The sequence below is a fragment of the Coturnix japonica genome, chromosome 2, assembly GCF_054131305.1.
Source record: "Coturnix japonica strain WE chromosome 2, WE-NBRP24, whole genome shotgun sequence".
Lineage (NCBI taxonomy): Eukaryota > Metazoa > Chordata > Aves > Galliformes > Phasianidae > Coturnix > Coturnix japonica.
This window is the reverse complement of record NC_140664.1, coordinates 47,844,338-47,864,967: the sequence shown is the minus strand read 5'-3', so window position 1 is coordinate 47,864,967 and position 20,630 is coordinate 47,844,338. Positions and strand designations below refer to the sequence as shown.

The 20,630-nt window shown below is 36.9% G+C and overlaps 1 protein-coding gene across 9 annotated transcripts in view; it reads right to left on the bottom strand.

The window, feature by feature from the left end:
* Window positions 1-6,243: 6,243 nt before the first annotated feature.
* The window catches only part of CEP192 (centrosomal protein 192), a 53,788-nt gene continuing 39,401 nt past the window's right edge, over window positions 6,244-20,630 (bottom strand). For all 9 annotated transcript variants that reach the window (XM_015855293.3, XM_015855295.3, XM_015855297.3 and 6 more), the window contains 8 exons: window positions 19,709-19,907; window positions 18,376-18,455; window positions 17,412-17,507; window positions 15,420-15,542; window positions 11,919-12,007; window positions 10,900-11,023; window positions 10,352-10,410; window positions 6,244-6,732 (listed from right to left, as the gene is read on the bottom strand). In XM_015855293.3, the coding sequence (XP_015710779.2) occupies window positions 6,594-6,732; window positions 10,352-10,410; window positions 10,900-11,023; window positions 11,919-12,007; window positions 15,420-15,542; window positions 17,412-17,507; window positions 18,376-18,455; window positions 19,709-19,907 (909 nt within the window). In that variant the 3' untranslated portion in view covers window positions 6,244-6,593. The remainder of the gene's footprint in view (window positions 6,733-10,351; window positions 10,411-10,899; window positions 11,024-11,918; window positions 12,008-15,419; window positions 15,543-17,411; window positions 17,508-18,375; window positions 18,456-19,708; window positions 19,908-20,630) is intronic.

Here is a 20,630-nt window from a genome sequence, read left to right as displayed (position 1 = left end):
TTTTAGCTGCTAGGAGGCTTTAAATGGGACCCCTGTAGGTTTTTGTCTGTAAACCATACGAGAGCATAAAAGCCTAGAAAACTTGCAGAGATTCTGAAGCAGGTTCACACAGCTTCATTGAAACTGTGTGTGGTTTTGAAGCTCACCAGGGCTCTAGTCACCAGGATCCATTTAAAAATGCCAACTTAAAAAATAGATTTAAAACTCATAAAGGAAAAATGTAAGACTTATTTTGCTAAGCTTTCAGATTGAAAGAAAAAATACTATTCTGTAAGTAGAGAGAAATTAGATTTCATTCTCTAAAGGGTTTTGTGTCTTGTTTCTTCTGAAAACACATACAGTACAAACAGATCTCAGTAACCTCTGTAAACACAGCCTGAATTAACCTACATCAAAGTGCTTTACCTCTATCAAAGAATCAAACCGATGAATTCATATCAACATAAGGTGAGTCAACTACCGCAAAAGCACATGTGTGATGGTTATAATGGAAATGTGTCAAATCTTTCTTTGGAGATGACACTTCTCAACACTCCAGTATAAAGTCAGAATAGACAGAAAGAAGAACCACCACTGCCATCCATAAATACCTGGAAAAGCCCGAAAATACTTGTACTTCTATGAAGAATCATTCGAATAAGATTTGACTAACACCATCATCTTGCCATCACGTTTCTCCTTTTATACTGTAGGATGGCTTTGTGCTACAATAGAAAGTGGAAAAGTACAGTCTTGAATATTCAGACATGAATAAATTACCACTGTAGAATCTAATATGGGATTTCTTGTACATACCCAGATGTCATTGAAGCCTGTGAGAATTTTGTGAGGAAAGATTGTGAGACTGGACATTGTCTTCAGTGTTAACACTTGAAGATACCAGGAAGTCAGTGGAAAGAAATGAAACTTAATTGTTCACATTTTCTGTTAGCAAACAGTCCAATGGTGGACAAGGTACAGCATTATTTATATTTGTTGTGGGACTGATTTTACCACCAGTAGTTGCTTTTAGATTTTATACTCATTTCTTGTAAGTTTTATAGTCACTGATACTGAACACTACTCACCAGTGCCGTTGATTTCAGATTTGCCACTAAACATGTCATCAGCTGTGCAATGCCAGGGAGCTGATGTTCACTAGGAACACAAAGAACGTGGGACTGATCACAGAAGCCTATTTTTTCTACAACTACAAGCAGCAATATAATTTATTCTTAACTCAGGAAGATCTATGTAGCTTTCTTCCACTAGTATATAATAATCCATTGGTTGTTACAGTGTTTTCCTAACCTCCTATATATGTTGGCCCACATTAAATAATCAGAAACTATAGAACATGACCCACTTCATAAGAGCAGGATAAGTCAGATAATCGAGTATCCTAAAGTTCTTGGAACATCTGAGACTTGATTTAGAGTGCTCTCAGAGGTCGAAAGCAAAATGTCCAAAACACAAAGAAAATAACACATTTATACCTGCCTACGTGGATCGGAGGTGAGAATGGACTTGACCCCAGACGTAGTGACAGAAAACAAGATGTATAGAAAACACGTGTGCAAAGGACTTGATTCTCCAATTACGCGCTAGGATACTGTCAGCCCTGTGTGTACAATTGTGGCAATATTCAGTTGTTTTTAAGTGGAGGAGGAAAATGAGAAGCCAAACAAAAATAAAAAACATAAAACCAAGTATTTCAGAAGCCAATGAAGGGAAATGGGAATTCCTTCCCGGGCACTACAGGTAACCATGAAGTCTGAAACATGGAATTAATACACCACAAGTGTCGAGTAAACAGACACTCAAGTTGTCTCACTGGTTAAAAAAGGAAAAAGAAAGAAAGAGAGCAGAAGGGAGAGGTACTATTAAAGTACTACTCAAAGTCTGGAAGAGTGTGGCCCATGGCTGGCATCTCAGTATTTCTTTTCCATCGGTTAGACCTATTTGAAGAAAATCCCTGCAAAGAAGCTTTCATAAGATGGCATTTTTGTGATTCAGCATAGCACCAATATTCCTTTTGAGTTTTATAACTGTTCCTAGAACATTCTTGGCAATGAATTTAAACTTTTTCAAAGAGGTTGCATTTCACTGTAAATGGTTATCTGGTATTCACAACACAAAATAAGCATTTGAATATTTATTGTGAGCACACTGCATTTTAGAGAGAACACACAAAGATTCTTACCACAATTATCTTGTTCCAGCTTTAATATATTAGCTGTCACCTCTTTAATAGATCTTGTGAGAAAGGAAAGTTTCTTTCTTTAACTCTCTTTTCCCCTGAACGCAATTACCACCTCATTCAGAGCTCTTTGTGTCCACCTAATCTCTCTGATTATGTCTCTGACACCGCCACAATACTACATGACTGACATACCTGACAGCTGTGACTAGTGACAGAGCACTCACAAAGAGAACCAGCTCTATGCAGGATGAGTATTACCTACCGCCAGCCCCACAGAGCAGACATGGAGGGAAGGTAAAACAGGGGTGGGGGCATTTCACGGCTAGCCTAACCCCTACTGATTTTCCCTCCTTTTATAGCCAAACAGCACTGACAAGCAGAGCCTCTTTGTACATACCTACCTAATGAACCGATTGTTGGCTGAATACAAAAGAACACCCATTAGTATTTTAATTTTGAATTTATAGAGTAGAAAATGCATGTTTGGAGACCTGACTTGCAAGTAGGACTTGATGGATCATTTTGTCTCTCCACAGTCCTTTTCTGTTTCTCCGGGTCGTAACTCCCAGCTGGTGCTCAACTGTCAGATTTGTGCTGGTGGCAACTGATGGGAGAATGAGGAAAGCCATACCTGAATACGTCAGTCCTAGACAGCAAGCTGCCACTGGAATCACACAGGAACTAGTTCAACATTCAGCATTTTGAGCCATAAAGACATGAAGGAGTATATGATCAAACAAACTAATGTTTTGAAACGGGAGCACCTACAGGTCAGCAAAAGGTAGCGCTGTTTTCAGAGACAATCAGCTAACGTTTACATAGAATTAAGTGCTATATATCCATCTGCTTTCATAACTAAAAGTTGCTCATGTAAAATTTAGCAGGAAAAAAAAAAGTGAACTTGAAGGATATGCTTAGGAAAGCTTTGCTATCAAAGAGTATGTTACTGTTTCTACATTAACTTCCACATGCTGTGAGGCGTTCATGCTGTTACTGTAAGTTCAACACAACTTTACAGTTACTTTCACAAAGCTTAAGGAACACTTTGTTTAAATGTATGACATGTTTAAAGAGAACCTTTTTAACTCTGCACAGCTTAGTTTGCAATACCTGTTTTTGTACTTTGTTACCTGCCTAGTAACCTGTGACGCACGTTCCATGTGAGATGATACATCAATGAACTAATACAAAGCTGTAAAGAGAAAACACATTAATGTTAAAATGTACATTGGAAAAAAAGTCTCTTTTGCTGCTAACATCAGCCCAAATTTCCAAATGGGGAAACAGAATCCATATTTTAACTGGTAGATTTGGCGAGAAAATCGGCACAGTGCAAACACTGCTGATTCACAGTTACTAAAAGTCAACTTTCTTACTGGTTATGAGGCACCACCGCAGACAGGTGCATTCTTCACCTGTGCTATACAACAACAGTACTAAGGCATGATCTTCTATTATCTAGCTCTGTGTGATAAATAAATAAATAAAAGGTAAAACAAGATGGCTGTGAATAGAAGAATATTTGACTGCAGCTCCAGGGACAACTGATTTTACATCAAATATCCATTCTTTCATTAGCTTATAAGGATTTTTGATCCCACTGTGCCTTTTTTTGTTTCCAAAGATGCCACAACATGAAAATCTAGTATACTTCACATACATAAAATACGTTACCTGCTAATTTTGTAGTGATAGCCCTACAGCCCCTCAACTCTCCAAGTCCAACAGGCAGGAATATACCAGCATTACCCTTAACAGGCGTTCCTATCGCAGAAATGCCCTAAGGCACTACTTCAAAAAGCCACCACTGCCCTCAAAAGCCTACTTTATACACTAAAAAATCCCTCACAAAATTCTCTTTACCATTTTAACCTTTTATGTAATCAAAATAACTTTCCAGACAGTCAGGCCTTGATACGTACCTTTACTAGGTTTTCTGAACGCTAATTAGTTTCAGATGCCAGGGCAACAATCTTCAAAACACACTGAAGCACGTGTGCAGAATGTATTATAACTCCATTTATAGTCAGTGATGTGAAAACTTCACAAAGCTGTTGAATAATTATGATTACTAATATCCCAATTAGGCTGAGCAGGTACAAAGATACCCTCAGTGTTAGGCGCTTAATGAATTTCAAATAACAACTTCTGAATTCTATCGGATTGATATTAAAATCAACACGTTAAGATCGCTATAATTAAAAAGACTTTCTTCTAAAAAATTTGCTTGCTTGGTGTGTTTGAACAAACCTTCCCAGTCTGAGACAAAGGACTGCATCCAACAAAAAGCTGAAAGAAGTTTCAAAGCCAACAGCGGCAAAAACAAGAGACAAGAATTATATACAAAGCTTATTCTTTAACTGTTGTAGCTTAAACTGAGAATTGATTTGCAGGTTTTGAGTCATTGGTGACAGTTTTTCTATATCTGTAAATGATCTTTAGATGCTGTCAGCATCCTAAGGTCTTCACTGGGAATACGCTCGTAGCATAGAGGCAGCTCTTTGCACTAAGGAGCATGATGATGATGATGGTGCTTTCTTCCATCTTGCAGTACACATCTGAAAGTTGGTCAATTGTCTCCTCCAGGCCCAAATGACTAACAGCTACCACTTGTTTGACTACTTCAGTGCAGCCAGTTTGTGTCACTGTACGGGTATTTAGCAAGGCTAAGCTTAAAGAGGTTGAACAACAGTCACTTGACAACAGGACATGTGTCAAAACAAGTTAAATGCAGCTCTCTACTAGGTAAGTCCTGAGTTCCTGTGCTGCCACACACAACCCTACGGACTTGGGGAGGAGTAGCTGAAAAGCTGCTTGATGAAAAGGGACCTTTGTGTGCTGATGGGCAGTCTGACTGAATATGAACCAGCAGTGTGCCCAGGTGGACATCCCGGCTTGTATCAGGAATGGTGTGGTGAGCAGGACTAGGGAAGTCTTCCTGCCCCTGTACTCGGCACCTTCACCTTAAGTACTGTGTTCAGTTTTGGGCCCCCCTGTAGAGAAGAGACATGGAGGTGCTGGAGCAGGTCCAAAGAAGAGCTACAAGACTTGTGAAGGGCTTGCAGAATGTGCCCTATGAGGAGAGGCTGAAGGAGCTGGGGCTGTTTAGTCTGTGGAGAAGGATGGCTGAGGGGAGACCTTATTGCTCTCTTCCAGTACTTGAAAGGTGCACCTGGTGACAGGATGAGAGGAAATGGCCCCAAGTTCTGCCAGGGTAAGCTTAGGCTGGATATCAGGAAAAACTTCTTTAAAAAGTACTAAATGAAGTGATTTGAAAATTCAATCCTTCTTCCCCAAGGACAGATGGATTTTAACCACTCCTCAGGGATACAGACTCAGATGATTCTGAAGGTTTCCCGTTTCCCACGGGTTGGTGCCAAAGGGTGCAGAGAGCATGGTATCAATGAGTAACTTGATTGTAGAACTGGTGTTCACTGAATCCTATCATGTAAGAACTGAAGAACACTCAAAATTCTAAGCATAACTTAGCACATGAGGGAAAAACTTCTCCTTAAAGAGTCAACTGAACATCTAGAGCTTGCTGCCACACAAAGTTGTGAATGCAAGATGTCAAAAGGTTCAAAGAGACATAAGGATAAACTCATCAACAGGTCCATACATGGAATAAAGGGATAGTTGGGAATCCCTGCCTCCTGTCCCCAGTGTAATGACTGTGGGTATCAGGGGAAAGAGCAACAAAAGGAAACCAAAGGCAGATCTGGTTGTTGTGATCTCCCAGAACAACCACCTTTTTGACACTGTTAAAGACAGAACATCAGGCTAGAAGAATCATTTTTGAGCGCTGAAGGCAGTATTTCTTATGTTGAATTGACAGTGTTTTCACATTGCTAGGAATAAAAATAAGTGCTTAAGCCTACCACTGAACTGACTGTCCGAGATTTACCAGATGAGGACGTGATACATAACAAGTCGGCTTCTGTACTGCAATCCCATTCCCCCACACCCTAAAACCAAAATAAAAGTATTACTTAGGAGTAGGAAGCTTAATCCTTTATGTACAGCAAGGAACCCTTTAACCACCAAAGACAGAAATCAGAATCAACAGTTAATACATACATACTTTATTTCTGTATTTACAATGTTGGAAATAAAATACATTATATCTAGCTATTTCTAATAAATTCAAAAATAGAAACTTCCCTTTTCAACAAAAGTGCAGAAACATAAGTTAGAACATGATAACTTTAAAACATAGAATATTATTTCTCAGTGTTTTTACTATGAAAAAGCACTTGAAAAAACCAAGCACCCTATAATTCATCTTAAAGATTTTCCATCAGAGCAGCATCACAGGGCAAAACAAGTAAAAGGTTAGTATGGAAATGTAATAGCAAATCCTTGAGTATTTTAAATGGCTTAAACCGTCCCAAACAATTGTAAACTGTTCTGACTATTCTCTTGCAATAGCTCTACCACATAGTCGAATGTTAATATTGCCATATTTGGACGTGTACACCACCAAGATACTTTCAAATATGCCTTCTGCCTGTGGCCTGAACCGGACTGGCACGTTGATGTAATGACGGGATCTGTAAGGAGACAATTATGTGCATATTCATTATCAACAACTAAGCAAGTTGTACCAGATATTGAAGTTCTAGTTTTTGTTTTCATCAACACTATACATTTGATGTGTACTAGACCATCAAGTTTATAGTTGTGATCATCCATCTTCTGAAGGAAGATTTTAAAGGTGATTCTTTTCTACAGGCTATGCAAAGTATTGAAATATCGCACTGCTACTAGTTTATCTGGATGTGTTCATTCTGCCTCTTCACAATAATACTGACAGTACATATATTACATCTACAGCAAAATTACTACATCTCTTCACAAGTCTGTTGATGAGCATATGGAAATGTAAAATTCTCAATTTGAAGCTTGTAAAATATTTTCAATTATTTCTAATTGCCTCTATGTGAATAAATATTTCACTTAATCATCACAAGCCAATACATCAATCCTCAGCCTCAATCCTCAGTATTTCAAGATGTTGCATCACATCTTTTTTGATTACTCAAGTCTCATCTATTCAAATTGCATAGAAAAATACCTAATAGTAAAACTTAGCTGTAGGTAGGCTATAAAAAGTGGCTGTCTTGATTGTCAAAAGCCTGGAGTGAACACGTTAAAATAAAAACATAAACTATACAAGCAAAAAAGCTGGAAATGCTGAGTAAAAGCCTATTTGATGCCATGGCATCTGATAGAAATATCCAGTACTAACAAAGACGTATCAGAAATGGGCACACATTAGAATAAGGAAAAACAAATAGCAACACCCACTAAGAAAGCAAAAAGATTTGTTTGTTTTATAAACTTTATCATTAACTCTAGTTCTCTGCCTTTGGCAGTATTTAGTGCCAGCCAGTATCCTTTGGAATGTGTTCATTTTCTCTACTTTTTATTATTTTGTTCCGACTAGATATTCCTGTAGAGAACTAGTTCTTCCACAGTAATCCTACCTATCATGATTAGTTTGTGCTCCTATCCTCCTACATTTAAAAAGTCATAATATTCACCCTATGCATAAGCCTGATCCTAGCCTTAAGGCATAAAAATATATAACAAAAAAAAAAAAAAAAAAAAGAAAAACAGAATCCAGAGAAGTAAGCTGTTAGATGTACACGTTATCACAATAGAGACTGATATGCTATCACTTTTTTTCTTCTTTTTTAGTGAGTTCATATAAAAAAAAGCTCTGATTGTGAACTACTGGATTAAAATAAACAATAGAGAAAAGGATTTCAGCTAGGTAAGAGTTTAATTATTTATACTGTACAATCAACTTGCCAAACTCTGCCTCTTCAACAACCTTCTAACGTAGGGGATGAAGATACATATTCAGCTGAAGAACATCAGTATGACCATTTCATTTGTAACAGATGCATTGTATTAGAAAACAAGAAGGGTAGAAAGAATTGAAACCGAAGCCCAAGACTCTGCCTGCTAAAGACTTTAGAAAAGTAAGAATAAACTTAAGAGGAAGTCTGAAGGCATGCACAAGTCTGTATCTTCAGTGTGAGAATTCCCACAAAGAAGGGGTGGGAAGAAATGCTTTCTGGATGTAAATGAGCTAAACAACATCTTTATGGCTAAAAAGACAAATAAGATGGATAGATAGATGCTTTAAGAGACTTGGTGAAGATTATCACAGTTGTTTACTGGTTTTGATGCAGATTTGCCTGCAAGATGCTCTATTTGGAAAAAGCCTATAGTTATTTTCAATTCAGCAAACCGTGGTCAAGGACACTGCTAACTGTTGGCACTTGTGAACACATAACCAATGGAACAAGAACTGGCATGCCACTTTATCAGCTTCAGAAGGTGAGATTCTTTACTTTAAAACTAAAACAAGACCCTGCAGTTCCATTACTCAGATTAAACACTTGATTATGCATAATTACTTTCAAATTTGGCCCTCAAAACGAAAAGCACGCAACAAACCATCTTTATTGTCTAACATTTTTGGTTCAAAACATAGGTTGTTGATGCTTTCAATTTTTACACTCTTATTAACAGACTACAATTCCAAGTTCCTGCAAGCAGTTTTCTTATCTAATTGCTCCTGAATATTACTTTACCAAATGCCCAGTCTATTTGGGTTAGATGGCTTTCTTAAGATCCTCTTTCATGCTCATCTGAAATAAAAGCCACTTACAGAACTTCTTTTAATGATGGTTTGGGAGGTTTGCTTTGTTGTTTGTTGTTTTCTTTTAAAGCACTTATCTAAGTCAAGCAATTCTTCTGTGCTTTATGCTCTTAAACGGGAGGGCTTTTTCAGAGAGCTTTGCTGATTTCAGATAAATTAATTTTTAAAAGCCAGAAAAGGTCAACATTTATAACTGAATAAAAATAGCCAAAGCTACCAGAAAAATGTTTCTGGAATGCGATTAGAAGCAGACTATATTCAGTTGAAAACCTTTAGAAATAACAAGTCAAATAGTTCAATTTCAACTCTATTTTGGATAAAAGCAAGACAATTTTATCAACTCCCATATAAAATAATACCAAGTAGCTTTGACTGCAATTCTAAAGAGTATTTTTGAAACATCTAAGTATCTTCCAATTAAGTTACTCATATTTTTCCAAGGACTGTCAATACATCCTGTCCTTTGCCTAAGGCTGTACAGCCTCAGATAAATCTAGCAAGTTGTATTTATTTGGGTAGTTTTTTTTATCTCATTCACTACTTCTGTAATAAACTCTTTACTGGCAACTTTAATTAAAATAATGCAAGTGAAGTGGAGGCACTGAGAAATACATCTCAGTGGAGTTACAACACTTCTCACTAGAAACTGACTTCAAAATACCTTGAATACCTGCGATTAGTAAAATAACATCTATTACAAAGATGGGGCTGTGAAGTATCACCGGCAGAGAAGAAACAGAGCACCCTGTTCTATTTCTGACCTTACACACAACTTCTATTCCACATATTCTTAGTTTCCTCATCTTTAGAATGGGGAAATACCTAAAATGCTGAAAATGTATGCTGTATGACTTCTGATGACATGGTTGCATTTTTATTTTCATGGCACTCCCACAGTTACAGATGAGCATGTTTGATGCTGTATCTCTTTACTAGATGACTAGCAGGACTGCCAAATACCCGAAGTAATCAACTCTCAGGATGGCTGGGTTTATTTTGAAGGGCTGTTATCACCAACTTGAAAACTCCTTTTTTAAGCAAGTAATATGGTGAACTACTTGGTATGACCAAGCAATTCCACTGGCTGCTCAAACCTTTTACTTGCAGAGAATCTTTGATGCAGCTCTGAAGGTTTGTCAAATTAGAAGCATGATGAAGGCAATTTGGTCTGTTGTGTACAAAGTATAATGGAAGGAATGACTTGATTGTGCTCAGCAGGCCGAATGGTTAAATGAAGCATTAGGTTTAGCATGAAAAGCAGCAGCACTGTTTGTATTGAAGAAATTGGCAGATGCAGAAGTAACCGTGTGGGCTCATTCTGTTTCTAACCAAGATGATTAAAGAGCGCAGTATTAGCAAAAATACCTTACATATTTAACAAGACAGCAACTCTTTATATCTACATTTAAGCACTGTACGTTGAGAAGATCTTTATCTGACTGAATTAATTTTTTTCATACTTTTTAGGCAAGAATGTTAACACAAGAGTTACTCACCTTAGAGAGTATCTTGTGTGCTTGATGTAGAAAGGCTCTCTGGGAATCGAAAATTTCAGCTGTAATTTAATACAAAATGCTTAAAGACCCACTGTATCTAAGCCTATTATATTCACTTTATAACATGGTTAAGATAAACAAGGTAACATATAAATACAGTGTTAGACAGACCCAGTGTTTAAAAATGAAACATGCCCAGATTTATGCATTTGAGAAAACCTGAAATCACAGGATATGTTAACAAAGTTAAATAAAGATAACAAGAAATCTATGTTTACTTTAAAAACAAACAAACAAAAAAAAAAAACAATTGCATAGCTTACAAATACCCTCACTGGCTCAGTCAAGAAAAAAGAAAACTTACAGAGGAGAGCAAATTTTTCCAAGTACAATTCTGTGTTGTTTGTTTTAAAAGACAAGACTTGCAATATTGCCATCTTATGCCCAGAGTAAAGAAATAAAAAGTAAAAATAAACCTACATTGAACAGTTGAACTGGTGGAAGGATTTACGAAAACAAGTATTTAGAAGAAACCCCATCAGACTTACCATTTGTGTTCTAAATGAATTATTTCGCAAGTTGACTTTTAACGTACGTGATTCCCCAACTCTAGTTGGAAGAAAAGCATACACTTCTTCTGGTGCATATATCCCAGGGGTTAGGGGATTTAGTCTGATATGGAAAAGGGAGTTAAGATATTAAGATTTTACTTATATGGTCTGGATACACCAGTTACATACTTCAAGACATTTGTATTTTCTTAAGAGAATAAACATGGAAAAACTGAAAGATCTTGAAGGCATTGACTCTTTCACCTTATGTTTCATAGGTTATACATTTTAGCCATTAAGAGTCTAATGAAAGCATCACTACAACATAAACATGTGAGCTTACTTTTACATATGCTTTTACAATGTGAATTTTACCTCCATATGCTTTACTAGACAGCTAGACTCTTTTCAGGGATTCTATGTTTAACCAAAACATTTTACTCTCCTGCCATATTCACATCATGCCATAGTATAAGAATTGTAGACCAATTTTAGAGAAAAATAGCAATGTTAAGACATGCAGTACACCACATTCTTTCAGTGAACTTTAACATTTCGTAAAACCACCAGCATAAAGTTCTGCTGCTGATACTAGTTTTCACAACAACAAATTACGATTAGGCAACTTAGGAATTTAAATGAAAAGAATGTGAAACTGAATAATGCAATACAATATGAGGTTTGGTCAAGCATGTTTCTGCAGCTATTTGCTCTTTAATATAGGATCACTAAGATCCGAAGAGACTTGGAAGGTCTCAGGTTCAAACCTCTTGCACCAAGAGCACCAGTTATGGGCTCAGAAAAGGTATTTCACAAGGCTTTGTCCTGTTAGGTCCCAGAAATCTCCAAGGGCAGACAGCAGAGCCTCTCTGGGCAGCCTATTCCACCACATGGCTACTGTAGCAGCAAAAAGATTTGGTTGTGTTTTTGAAACTTCCAACCATCAGCAGCATCTAATTTCAGTTCTTGCCCATACGTACCCTGCTTTAGTTGTATATGCTTCGGAGCAAACCTACCTTCTTCTTGACATAACTGGGCTTCCAGTTTCTATGCGGGTATCTGCGGTAGCCCTCATGACTGCAGATGTATTTTCTGCTTCAGTACCCTATTGACAAAAACAAGGAAACCTTTAAACTTTGCGTTCAAAAGAACCCAAGTATTTAAGTCATTTCCCTTAGCCAAGGGAAGGGAGTAAGACTTTTTTTTTTCTGAGTATATTATTCAGAGCAGTAAAGTCTAAATCACTGAGACAGAGCAACAACTTGGGAGGAACACAAGAAAACCAGATCACCCATAGGGAATTATTTGGCCAAAGAGCTAATTCAGAATTCTCCACTGTCTGGTGAATCTAGCCAGCTACCATCTGGAGCCCCTTGGGTCACAACATCTTGGAAAACAAGACAAAGAACTGAAGAACCACCCACATTTATGGACATATAACAGAATCTTTTCTTCCCAAATAGCACTGATGTTTTAGACAAGCAGTTGATTTCCTTATGCAGGGAAGATTAAAAAAATAGTTTCCTCTTCAATAGAGCTGCTATGACAAACTTGTATTTTAGACATTGATTTCTCGACTTGAAAGAGCTGCTAGTCAGTCTGCCAGAAATAGTAGCAGCCAACAAAAAAAACCCTTAAAATTAAGAATATTTTTCAGCTGCAAATAACCCATGAACCACAGTAGAATCCAGTACCTAAAGATTTTTAAAAAAAACAGTATATATATATAGATTGTTTCAAGAACTTTTAGTTTTCCATGTAGGAAAAAAATTATGGGTGTCATTCTTCAGTGTTATCATTGATCTACTGGATCAACAGGGCAAGTTCACTACCTAAGAATAATACAAACAATGGGAAACAAACAGTTGTCTTCGCTGATCTTTATTAAAGTATCATCAAGTGTTGCTTTATTTGACCCCTTACTAATTTCTCCCACTTCAAATGAAAGTAGTATGTTAAACACTGTCCATATGGTTCTCACGATCTCAAAGATACTTCAAAAGCATATGAATATATTTAGCTCCAAAATTGGAATTAATTTTGCTCACTGAGCTTAAAAAGTGGTTCCCCCCCCCCACCTTATTCCTGGAATAGCCAAATAAAATGAAGCTTCCATGCTGCTAACAGCAATAAAAAACAAATCAGAACTTTTAGTAAAACGTTCTGTATTAAGCGTTCAAAAACTGAGCTCAATTTGTTCACTTTGCCTCTCACAAAATAATACACTGAGAAGATACTTAACGCAGCAGTTAAAGTACACAAATTACATTAAAAAAAAACAACAAAACATGCCTATCGTTTGCGGTATTTTCAAACACTGGAATTCTTTATGCAGTCCTCAACTTTCTACACACTGAAGAAGCCAGCATAAACCAGGTCCTCCCTCAGCCCCCTGGCAGGTTTTTGCTGACTGACTGCTTCAATCGGAAGAGATCAATACTTCAACCTAAACACTAATCCAAAGTATTTGTGCAAACATTCATTTTTAGTGACATCCATTTTTAGCCCATTGATCTTCGGCCAGTTCCTCATAGCAAATGTTCCTCAAGAAGAGGAAAAACTAAGTTTGCATTGTCAGTATTGACAGGGAGAGACTGCAAAGGACATTCAGAGTCCTTCCCTGCTCTGTCACTAGGATCAGATGTAGAAACCAGTTCTGAGTTGAAGTCTATGGTTTCTAATGGTGGGAACTGCAAATGCAAACAGAGCATCAAAGTCACAGCTAATTGGCTTTCTAGGAATAAAATAAAATAAAAATGCTAAGTGCCATTGATTTTCCTAACTTCACCTTGTTCTAGTTCTTTCTTGATGTTGTTCACATTTCTTTCCAGCTCTATTGAAGCGGTGCTATAAATACATACCACTCTGTCACTGTGAATGACAGTCAGTCTTCCTATTTCATTTTATCAAAATCACAGCAGTACCCCACCTCACCTTAGCGAGCCCAGCAGGATTACAAGTCCTTTCCAAAGCTGTTATAATGTAGTGTACACTCTTGGTTTCTAGGACATAATAGGGGATAACTGACTTGTCTTCTCCTCTAAAAGCAAACCTGCTTAAAAAGCTACAACAAAATCTACACAAATGTCCTGTGTTGACTCCTCTTGCAAAATGATATCTGGTTTCCTTATCCAGTTGATTAAAAAACATTTTCTACTCTATATAAAAAATGATCAACATATTTCGAGAATTTTCTGAAATGTTTTTTTTTTCCCTATAAGTATAAGGAAATGCTGGAAAGATCTAATAGTTAACAGCTTTAAGTAGAATCAAGAGGAAAGAGAAACAAATCTGACATGCTAGTTCAAAAACATTGATACTGTCATGCTGCTCCAAGATTTACAAAATTCTGACAACTACTCATGTTCTCAGAAGAGAATTATTCAGAACTCTAGACTTCTAATAAAGAATTAATCTTTTCTAAAGCTTTAAACAGTCAACTGACAGATGTTTTCCTCGCTTTATGGAAAATTATGTTCAAAGTATTTGACGAAAGACTAAAAAAATATCTCAAAACAAACAGTGTACAAGTCTCATTCTTCCAGACAAAATCAGAAGTCATTTGAGAAACATACTAACAAGAGCCATTTTCAACACAATTAACTACTGGGAAGAAAAAAGACCCTACAAAGTAAAAGGGATCTTGCCAAGAAGGGTAAAGTAAGGTTCCTGCTACTGAGGCAGGCTTGGTACTCTGTAGGAAGAACTCAAATCCTTATCCAGGCTTCTCAGTAAAATGAAGTCCAATTTCCCAGAGAGAACATGAAAGTGTATCTAGTAATCACACGATATCGAACAAAGTCCTCCACATTCAGCTCATGTAACTAAGCATTAGAATTCACTTATCTTAAATATTTAAAAATAGATTCTGTTCCTATGCAGACTCGCTTTGGATGGATGGATACTGAGTTAGTGAATATAAGTGAGCTAAGAACTGATTTTGTGCTCTCTCAACTCTCATCTCCCTAGGCCTCATCATAAAATTAGAGCTCAGGAGCATGAGAAAAGCAAAGAATAGCTCCGATCTTATTGTTCCCATGCATAAATCTAAATGATTGCCCACATCTATGCTGAACTCTGATAAAATACTCAAATTGTTTTCATCAGAAACATACCCGTATCTCCAAAGCAGGTGGTAATAAACTAAAAATTAAGCTATATATTGGATCAAAGGTCAATTGCTTTGCTATTTATTTACAGAAAGAAACGCAATACATTTAGTCTGTGATATAAACAAATCTGCCCCTATAGAAATGAATCCCACGGGAGTTTCTCTCCGGTGTCTCTGAGTAGAAAGCAAAATTTCACATGTTAAATGACGAAAGATAATGCACTATCACATAAGCAAGACTTAAAACTCATTTTGGTAATATAAAAAAAACAGTACAGTTCAGACTGACATAAAATATTTTTTCATAATATCATTGAGGCATATCAGCAATAATAAAGTATAGTGACATTAAAATGTCATCAAATATTTATGCTCAGGATAGAGTTCATAGTATTTATATACTCACTGTTTCACCAGAAAGTTGAAACCTTAATTTGTGTTTCCAACTAGGATTTTCAACAGGGTGACACTCAAGGTCCCAGAACTGGGAGTAATCCCCATTTTCTATAGGTAAAAACATGAAAGCAACCTACAAAAACAAGAGGAGAAGTCTGCAAGTTTTATCAAAATAATTCATAAAACTCCATAACTTTACTTGCACAAAGTTACAGTAAAGCCAGCACAACATTCATACACTACAGAAATCAATGCATGCATTCCACACACACACTCTTGCAGAAAACAGAATCACAGAATGACCCGGGTTGGAAGGGACCTCAAGGATCATGTAGTTCCAACCCCCCTGCCTGGCAGGGCCACCAAACATACACATTTACTGGACCAGGTTGCCCAGGGCCCCGTCCAACCTGGTCTTGAACACCTCCAAGGACGGGGCATCCACAACCTCCCTGGGCAGCCTGTTCCAGGGCCTAACCACTCTCCTAGTGAAGAACTTCCCCCTAACATCCAACCTAAATCTTCCCTCTTTTAACTTAAAACCATTTCCCCGTGTCCTGCTATTGTCAGCCCTTTCGAAGAGTTTACTCCCCTCCTGGGTGTAAGTTCCCTTCAGGTATTGAAAGGCTGCAATGAGGTCACCCCGCAACCTTCTCTTCTCCAGGCTGAACAAGCCCAACTCCCTCAGCCTGTCCTCATAGGGGAGGTGTTCCAGCCCCCTGATCATCTTTGTGGCCCTCCTCTGGACCCTTTCCAAAATCTCTATGTTTTTCAAAACATTATCATTCATCCTCCTCCTGTGCCTGCAGATGAAAAGGTTTTAGTAAAAAGGGTTGTGTAACCTGATGCACAAAACTGGAGTTTGGCTAACCCGTCTTAAAAGAAGTGAGCAAGCATTCATACAATTATTTCTATTAGAAGAATGAGGGGAGAAGGGGACTAGGAGAAGAATGTGTCAACTAAGCTGTGAATAACTGTACTCCTCCACCAAGTCCATAAAAGCAGCCTGTTCTACAATTACTAGAAGGACTGAAATTTGAACTAAGTTACTGGTCAAGCATTTGATTATCCTTAAAGGTCAACTATGTAACAAAGGCTCCTCTCTATATGGCATTGTACGAGGTTACTTCAACTGTAGTCTTACATTGCTTCCATAATTGGGTTTTGAGAAAGAGAGAAAGGGAGCAGCAGGTTAGAACAGACCACTACAACTATACTGTTTAATCAAATATTAGCAGATTCACTGGAAAAAAGAAAAAAACAAAACCACAAAACATGATAGCAACCTACATCTTATCAGTTCCAGCCAACAGCTTCATCTATCAACAGTTAAAGTGCTGCATCTGAACTAGGACTGCTAAGTCAAACATAATGGTTTAAAGATACTTTTCAACACTAGCAAAAAAACAAAGTTCTCAATTTTTTTGCAAATAGATGGTGACATTGATGATACGATTTAGAATCTATAATGATTAAAATATAGACATTTGTGAAGATGAACAGATAGAATGAAGTAGTATTAAAGGAGGAAAAAATGCCCCACAGAAACCCATTCAGTACATCCCTATATATACTTTATAACTGTGGTTAGGAAACCCTCTACTGGCCAGGAGATAAAATTGTAAGTCAAATGAAAACAACTTTTGCACCAAACTGTTCCTGAAGAATTATGACATGAATCTAGAACTCACACCAGTTTAGTAAAAGCACAGCACTAGCTGTAATAATCTTGTGGGTTTTACAAAGAATGTTAAAAGAATTTTCTGTTCTAGAACAGAGTATCTTCCGAAACAAGAAAACAAAGTATTACTACAGATTGCATGCAGTCTTAAACACAGCTCAGCTGACATTAACACCTGTGGTAAATAGACACTGGCCACTTAATACACACAGATATAATTAAAAACAGCTTCAATAATTCAACTATCATTTCAGAAATTTTTTCATGGATGGTGCTATTTTACAATTCAGATAAATTAATACGTTTGAAATGCGAGTTTACCTTCTCTTTTCCGTGAGCTTCAAGTGTACCAGAAATACGATAACATCTGAAAGCAGAGTAAGTAGCTCTATAAACGGAACCAGTTTCATCCATGGCCTGCAAATGAAGTTAGGTATCAGATTCAGAAGGGATTAGCACACGCACAACCCTCCCTCCACCCTTGTCCCCACCACGCTTACATAAGACTGGAAAAACAAAACAAAAAAGCACCCAATAAAATTATTTTCAAATAAACAAATAATATTCAAACCCTAAAAGCAAATGCACAAAAACTTGAAGCTACTACACCACTTATGCAGTCATCGTGACTACTGACTTCCAGTTTACATGTGGTGCACTAACTGAAACACTACATACTCTGTCTTCACCAGTCATGGTTACATTTACAGAATTTCTGGGATAGGAAATTTGTTCATCGTTTTGTAACCATATTAATTCCAACACAGCATCAAAATGACCATCAGAGCATTCAGCTATCAAGAAACTGGAAACTATTTACAAATATTAGTTACAGCTACAATAACCGCAGAGTCTACAGTAGTGTAATTGGAATATCCTTTCCTTAACTTTAAACTATGTAGCTATAGAGATACAATGTAGAGCAGAATTTTAGAAGTGTAAACCTTACAACAGAGCAAGTTAGATTGGCATTCTGGATTAACATCTTCCATACATGTTTGACTACTTGATGCAGTCCAGAAGACAACACTGGATGAGCAAAAGCAAGCTCCATAGCTAGTAAGTGAACCTGAAATAGGCTCACAGAGCACTGATTTCCAGCCAGAGTATACTAGAGAAAAAAAGGGAAAAACTCCCTTTATACAGAGTCAGGATGATGGTGAAGAAACTAACTGAGATCAGGCTCAAAAATGCATACTTTCTCTAGAGTCTAGAGGAAAAAAGAGAGAATTAGTAAACAAAAGGGAATTTGCATAAAACACTATAAATGCAAGCATTCACTCACTTTAACATAGGGTGGAGTAAATGATGACAGATTCCACCTGACATTTTCATCCCCCTTATTCTCCATTTCCAGGTAACTCTCTGCAAGAGAAATATCACACGTAAATACTTAATATATTAAATGTCTTCATTCAAATACCTTTAGTTGAATGAATTTAAACAGGCAGTTTGTTTAGAAAGAAAGCCCTTGCTTTCTAGATACAGGGAAGCTTACTGGCAAGTTGACTTGAATCAACAGACTCAAAGAAAGTACGCTATCAGAAATTCCTTGCAAGTTATTACAAACAAATTTGCAAGTCAAGTCCTCCAGTGAAGAATCGTACTGAAGATGCTTACAAGAAGCTAAGTGAGACCTAAACTCGATAACCCTAAAAGAAGAGAACCCTCCAAAAGGCCCTCCAAAAGACACACAAAGACAATTATGCAATTGTATTGTCTACAGAAGGAATAAAGCTTCTTGAAAATCCAGAATATGACAATTATCAAAGAGAAATCTAACTCCCAACAGCTGCAACTTATTGCCTTCAGACTCTTTGTAGGGTATGTTCACTTTCTAGTGCACAAAAACAGACCCAAAAAACCCCCTGAAGATACCCAACTCTTTTCTAAGATGTTATTTGGCTGCTCTGGAAGGAACACTGACAGTATTCAAAAGATATAATCAATAAACTAAGCCTTGGCAGTTCTAAATGTAGTTAAATGAAAGCACAGAGACAGTGAATCACTAAAAAAATACTGGATACCTAGGAAAAGAGAACAAAACACAAATCTGCTACCTAGATAACAGAATGACAGTTTCATACAGCAATCTGAAGAATTTGAAGTATTTACTGTAATTAAAAGTAGAGACAGAGGATTTTCAACAACATGATCCTAGATCATTAAGTACAAGACAGGAACAGCCAGTCTCAGAGCTGACATTCGTAGAGCATAAAACAGAATGTTTCAATTCCTACTGTAGATAGATTCGTCTAAACATCTTTGGAACACATGCAAGATGAGAATGGGTGCACTGCACAACAACACTGATGCAAAAAGAAGTTCAACAAAACACAGTTAATGGTGCCCTTTTTACAGAGGCAGTTCAGTTGCATACATCAATAGTTTAAGAAATTGGCAACTTATCTGCCTGTATACAAACCATCTGCAGGAAAATGTGTTACTATGAAAGAGGAAAAAAAGACTTCCATCTCAAGGACTAACACTTCAGTGAGTCAAAACACGGTAACTGTATCAACAAATTCAAGGCATTTGAGTTCCCAAACATTCAATAAAGAAAACAAAAACACTGAACAGAAGATCTCTCTGATGTTACCTTTACAAAGTATTATTACCTGTGCATTCACCAGCTCTTGTTTTAGGAAAAATGATCGTTCTGTTCTTTATTTCCATTTTTGTTAGAGGATGTGCTGAGAGAGGTTTTGCCACGTGAACAGCAGGACTTGCAGATTGTAGAGTAAATAAATCACGTCTTCTAGGTGGAGAGCTTGTTCCAGACGCATCCTGTGCCTCGTGAATCTGCACTTTAATAAACTTGTACACAATTGGGAGAGTAAGAAAGTCTTAAAATAGTTAATGTAAGAACATTCACAAGTCAGACTATTCAGGTCTATTCCCTAGAGCTCTAAGAATGCGTATTGTCAACTACTGAAAATATTTCTAGCTTATTTATTACTACAAACAGTATTTCTTACAACTATGTTGCAAAACATTTGTTACAAAACATATTTTTATTAAAAGATCATTTATTAAAAAAAGGCTGTCTGAAATAGAATAACATAATGTATGTTGGCTATGTAAATAATACTTCTAAAACTTAAATAAGAAATCTTACCACACTTTCTGCCATACTGGACTGATTGCAAAGAAATGGCAAAAGCATTACCAAGTTCCAGATACCTTACAAATAAATTGGTTAGGATACAGGCTCTACTTCTGTCATACTAAGTTTCTTCAACTTTTTAATTATTTCATAATTAAATCAACATTACTTATTATTTTATTAACATAACACAGTAAAAGATGTACATAATGACCATTTCCTTCTCTACGAACTCCCTTTCTCAGCTTCCCACCTGTTTTGTTGTTGTTTTTGCTGTGGTTTTTTTGTTTGTTTTCCTCATTATAAGACAATTTAGATTGTCTTATGAATGCTAATAATATGCCTTATTAATATGCTTTAATTGAATCAGGGCAAAGTCTCGGATTAAAATGCATGAAAAGTAAGAACTTGTTCTACACGTTCATTATCAGACT